Here is a 6,130-nt window from a genome sequence, read left to right as displayed (position 1 = left end):
AAAGCATGGCTACTTACATTCTACACCACATATGTTTCTTCCATAACTAGCAATAGAAAGAATTCTCTACCATAAGCAAAACAAACAACATTTAAAATTTATCATGGATCAAGAAGCATGAGCATAAAAAGATATATACCAAATATGATTAAGAGTAACAACTTCACGAAAGTATATCTCAAGGTTGAGTTAACTTAGGCTAGTTACACATAGGGTGGACGATCAAGTTTCATTTTAAAAGAAAGAGTTCGGAGGGTGACATGCAAAATTTTGATTTGTTCCATAGTTCATCACTTATGCTCAATTTTGGGCGAGGAAGACCCCTTTCCCAGATTTACATCTACACCCACGTAACTACAAGACAACACCATTCCTTAAAAAGTGAACTAATCATTGAACCCACCCTAATCAAATTTTAGGTGGTTGTTCTAACCAATGGGTCAAATCCCAATTGTTGATGTAAAAGTGTGCATCCTATGTGTAAGCAAAGTGATGGAATACCCTTGCCATTTGGGGAAGTGTGTAACTAGCCCTAGTTACCTAGAGATAAGAACTTAAGGCCTATTTAAATTTGTAGTAAGACTTGCTATCCAAGAACTTTATGAGCTTAAGGCATACTCATACACTTTCTCTAGGACCCACTACCATCGAACATAAGGCCTACCAACATTTGGCCATTAGTTATTATGTCAATGTAAAACCTAAGACTTGTCAAACTTTGACATTCTCTTGTCGAGCCTCCAAACCATGATTTCAAGTAACCCAATGGGCCCTAATAGTAATATGGAAAAGCCTCACAAGCTTTGCCATGTGGAAGGATTTTGGGTTATAATGTGGAATATCATCATCTTGTTACCTTTTGAGTTATTATCCTTTACATGATTACAAGAGTACATAATTAATTTACAAAATTTCTAGAAAGTATTCTACCAACTTGGGAATATGAAAATTCCCCCATTGGCCCCTCAAAACTTCAAAAAGTAGCATCATGGGATGACCCTTAGATGAGGTGACTTGTGCTTATTTACTCCATGGATTAAATGGTTTTGTTAGCCTTATGGTTGTTGCCATATGCGGAGAGTAGGCATGGCACCTATCAACATATATATGTGATACATTATATTGCCATTTCATCGATTCTATAGAAAATTGGAAATGATATTTAGCTAATATAACGCATTGGCATATTCAAAGAGAATGACACAGTTTTTAGATCCAAAAAATTGTGCAAGGCTGTCTAAGTTTGACACCTTACTATGAATTACAATGAATCTAGGGTGGCTAATTAAGAATATGTTTACAAGAGAATATAGGAGTATAAGGAAGGGTAAGGGAAGCTAGGGTTGGCTTGAGGTAGAGTAGAGTTCATCCTTAGGGGCAAACATGGCAATGATAAGGTCATGAGGGTGGCCAACCGAAGAGTTGATGATGACATGCATTGCAAGTGGAACTTCCATAATGATTATAATAGAGTATGAGCTTTATATTAGGCCCATATTGGCAAGCTCAATTGGCCTAGCCAATTAAAAAAGTAAAGGCAACCCTTTGCTATTGTCATGCAAGGGGAATATATGCGCCAGAAGTAGCTCCTTGGTAACTTTGTTTATTCCCCCTTCCCTCATTGTAGTGGGTCTGAGGCTTTGTGTGCAAGGTAAGACCTTGAAAGAGGAAGATCCTAACAAGGTATGACCTCGAAGTTGACCTTGAAGAGGAGCTTAACAAGATGTGACGTTGAAGCTTAACTTTGAAGCGGAGGAGCTTAGCAAGGTAGCTTTGATACTGAGGCGGCTCGTGACAAGGTATGAGGGTACGGAAGACCGGCTCTTAACAAGGGATGATGCTATACCCCTTGATTAGGAGCGGCTCTTAGCAAGAGATGATTGGGACTATCTCTTTGACTAGGAGACTGTTAACAAGGTGGGAGGAGCGGGGTATAGCTGATGCCATGGAGCTGAGGAGGTGGTGTAAGAAGAAGTAGCGCAGCAATCGAGGGGCTGGGGGGCAGGTAATGGTGGTGGTGGGAGGCCGTCGGCGAAGTAGAAGTGGAGGAGGTCGTGGACAAGAGGGTGGGAAGGAGGGAGGGACTTGGAGTGGTCGATGGCCCAGAGGAGGTGCTGGAAGAAGGCCGGGTGGCAGGGTACGGCGAGGGCGCCCGGGTGGTCGAACCCGAACTCCTCCTCCACCGTCTTGCGCAGCAGCGCCCTGAAGATCGGGTGCCCCAGCTGCCCCGTCCTCACCAGGAACCGCCTCCGCTCCTCCCCCACGTACACCGCCACGTGCCCCGCCGGAACTGGCGACTGCTGCTGCCGCCTCTGCTTCCCCCAACCTCCACCCGCCACGTTGTCATTATACTCGGCCCGGTCTAGTACTTCGGCCGTCTCTTCGACGTCCTCCGACGTGCTCAGCCTGCGCCTGCTGCTGCTGCCGCTGCTGAGGCTGCTCAGCGAGCGGAAGCTCAACTTGCTTACCAGTCTCCCGCGCTTCCTTGCCAGACTCCGCCATTTCTTCAACATCTGACGGAGATTCACGATCCGCTCAAGCTCGGTTATCTTGGCGGCACCGGTCATGGCTGCAGCTGCAGCTCAAAGGAAGGAGATAGGCAAACAAAGAAGACAGAGAGAGAGAGAGAGAGGAGTATGTGTGTGTGTGTGATGGATGATGAGGGAAGCTCGTGAGCCACACAGCACATTATATGTGTGAGAAAGAGAGAGAATAAGACGACATATTGTCCATGTCCGTAGATCCGTGTAGAGAGAGAGGGAGAGGGGACAGACAGGCAGAGGCAGGGTTGCTTTCGAGGGGCTAGTCACTAGTGGACGAGAGAACAAGTCGTATTATTTGGAGTTGGCGCGCTTTGCAGGCACCATCTGACCAACCACATGCTTTTGTCTCCTTTTTGTGCCCCCTCTACGACGGCTCTATATCCATGATCGATGATCGATCTATTATCTATATATCTACACACTCATACAGTAAATTTTAGATCCATATTGAACCCATATGTATATGGATATCCGAAGCAACTGAATTCATACCAAACCCACGTTACCAACTCTATGTGCAAAAAGTAAGGTGATCCCACATAGAAATATACACACACTACTCCAACGAGGGCTTTTGGTGACATCCGAAGCAACTTAATTCATATCAATCCCACGTTAGCAACCCTACATGGCAAAGTAAGATTATCCTAGTCTAGTAGAAACAATTTTGAACTTGAAGATGTAAATAAGTAGTCATGCATGTAACAAAAGAATTTTCAATGGGTGGGAACGTGTCACTCCACGCCTCACATGCCACTTGAAAGCCTTGTTAGATGGTTGTTATAACTTAACCCAATGATGCACGTGGTTGTTAGGAGTTCAGGGTTGAGTTAGTTGTTGATGTCAAGTTAAAAAGGTATGAGACTCAAGAGTATCAAACACTTAGAACATACCATAATCAATAGCTCATGCAATTGCAATTTCTATGCGTTATATTAGCTCCTCTTTATAAATATAGGCAGATATATAGAAATTCTGAGTGCAAGCATGGAGTAAAAGTTTGGTATCCTCCCATTGATAAGTATATGCAAGTAGGATATTGGACTTACCAAGAGATTGAGTTGCACCATTAAGAATGATGTGGTAAAGGGAGCAATATTGTTGAAGGCTTATGAAAGCCAACAAAACAAGGTATGCTACCCTTTACCAAGTCAATGTGTGTATAGTGTAAGAAGAAAATGTTAAAGATGATGTATTTTACCAGATTACTACCATTAAGTTGGTTTATTTCATCTATACTATATTATTGATGTAATGGCTTTTAGAAGCAAGGAAAGCTTCTATATCAAACATGAGGTAATGTGTCTCTAATCATTATGGTTTATATCGATGACATGTAGCTCACTAGTCCTAATGAGACACACATTTTTGGTTATAAGACAGAGTTGAATTTGACATTTGACATGCCAAATTTGAGTGTATTACATCATTATTTGGGCATTTAGTTTAGGTAATATTATGCAAGTATAAAGTATGTTAAGAATTGTTGCAAAGATTTGCTCATAGGGACTGCAAGAATATTGCTACTCTTATGGAGGCAGGTTTGAAGTTGAGCCGTCATAATGTTGAAGATTGCTTTGAGGTCTTTCTCTCTCAACATAATATTGGATGTTTAATTTATTACAAGGCTGGACATTCAATTTGTAGCCTCATAAATCATGAAGTTTATGCATAGCCTAGGCACCAAGCATTGGCAAGTAGCAAGGTATAGGTTTTGCTATGTGAGTAGTACTCAGAACCTTGGGCTATTTTAGATACAAAGGCATAGCGTGGCGCTTTCTGATGCAAATTAGCGGCGTCACTATTTGCGTCGCAAATAGCAATGCAAATAGCGATGGTACATAAGTGAAAAAATGCGGGCCGAAACCTGAGCATGTTATTTTGCGCGAACGAACGAAAGAGAGAGCGAAAGGGAGAGTGAACTCCATCTTGCATTTGAGAGGGAGAGGGAAAGAAAGAGAGAAAGAGGGAGAAGGAAAGCTTGTTGCCGCCGCCGCCGCCGTTTGTGAAGAAGAGGAGGAAGTGTACGGAGGGCGAAGAGGAACAATTGTCACGAGGAGCCGCCGAATCCATCCTCGGGTCTTTGTGGTGAGTGCATTATTCCCTCTTGCTTTGTTTTTGTTTTTTCTCATTTTTAAAACTTGTTTTTGTTAAAATTCATGTGTATTGAGAGAGATAGAGAGAGGAAATGAGAGAGGGAGAGGAAATGAGAGAGAGAGAGAGAGGAAGAGAGAAAAGGAAAGAAGGAACGAGTGAGAGAAAAGAAGAAAACATTAAACATAATAGGGAAAGAGAGAAAGAGAGGGAGAGGGAGGAAGGGAGGGAGAGAGAGAGGGAGGGAGAGGTTGTTGTTATTGTTGTTGTTGTTTTATTGCTTCTTTTCTTTTTTTCTTATTTGTTGTTGTTATGGTAGTTGTAGTAGTAGTAGTAGCGGTAGCAGTAGTGGTAGTTGTTGTTGTTGTTTAATTTCTTATTTTCTTGTTTGTTGTTGTTGTGATAGTTGTAGTAGTAGTAGTGGTAGTGGTAGTGATAGTAGTAGTAGTTGTTGTTTAATTTCTTCTTTTCTTGTTTGTTGTTTTTGTGGTAGTCATAGTCGTGGTCGTAGTCATCGTAGTCATGGTTGTAGTAGTAGTAATAGTAGTTTTCTTGTTTGTTGTTGTTGTAGTAGTAGTAGTTTTTTTTGTTTTCTTATTTATTGTTGTTGTAGTAGTAGTAGTTTTTTTTTGTTTTCTTGTTTATTGTTGTTTAGTTTTCTTGTTTGTTGTTGTTGTAGTAGTAGTAGTTTTTTCTTATTTTCTTGTTTGTAGTAGTAGTTGTTGTTGTTGTTGTTGTTGTTGTTGTTGTTTCTTCTTTTCTTGTTTATTGTAGTAGTAGTGGTAGTAGTTTGTTGTTGCGGTAGTCTTAGTCGTAGTCATCGTAGTCGTAGTCATGGTTATAGTAGTAGTAGTAGTAATAGTTTTCTTGTTTGTAGTAGTAGTTGTTGTTGTTTTTTTTTTTCTTTTCTTGTTTATTGTTGTTTAGTTTTCTTATTTGTTGTTGTTGTTAATTTTTCTTCTTTTTTTATTTATTGTAGTGGTAGTGGTAGAGAGAGATATATATTTTGTTAAAGGCAATGAGAGAGGGAGAGAAAGAGGAAAAGAAATTAGAAGGAATGAGAGAGAGGGAATAAACATACAACATAATAAAGAAAGAGAAAAAGAGAGAGAGATGGAAGGAGATAAGAGAATGAATGAATAAAAAACAAAGAAAGAGTGGTGGTGAGGTCCGGTGCAATACCACGAGATGGGAAACACTCTAACATATGTTAATTTGTGGGTGGGTGGAGACTTTACATATGTTAATTTTGTTGAGTTACAAGAGAAGAAAGCCCTTCTCAAACAATTTAAGAAAGAAAAAAAGAATGATAACAAAAATAAATTGTTTGTCGTAACGTAGACGAAATGGAAAACGATGAAGGTCGTGATGTTCAAGATTGCGAGGTGGATCTTAATCAACGTGCCCCATGTCCTTGTTCTCAATGTAAGCTGGCAATTAGACTAAAACATTGATTGTCTATAGAGCACATACGACGCTTCGGTGAGTTTCAA

The 6,130-nt window shown here is 40.7% G+C and overlaps 1 protein-coding gene across 1 annotated transcript; it reads right to left on the bottom strand.

The window, feature by feature from the left end:
- Window positions 1-1,170: 1,170 nt before the first annotated feature.
- Window positions 1,171-2,680, bottom strand: LOC148038732 (uncharacterized). The gene has a single exon (XM_087674577.1). It carries the CDS (start codon window positions 2,565-2,567, stop codon window positions 1,899-1,901), a length of 669 nt encoding a protein of 222 aa, XP_087530703.1. The 5' UTR covers window positions 2,568-2,680; the 3' UTR covers window positions 1,171-1,898.
- Window positions 2,681-6,130: the final 3,450 nt, after the last annotated feature.

Source organism: Lygodium microphyllum, chromosome 3, assembly GCF_053477565.2.
Source record: "Lygodium microphyllum isolate KBCC chromosome 3, Lygodium_microphyllum_v1.1.10, whole genome shotgun sequence".
Lineage (NCBI taxonomy): Eukaryota > Viridiplantae > Streptophyta > Polypodiopsida > Schizaeales > Lygodiaceae > Lygodium > Lygodium microphyllum.
The sequence above is the reverse complement of the archived record's forward strand: the minus strand, read 5'-3'. Positions and strand labels throughout refer to the sequence as shown.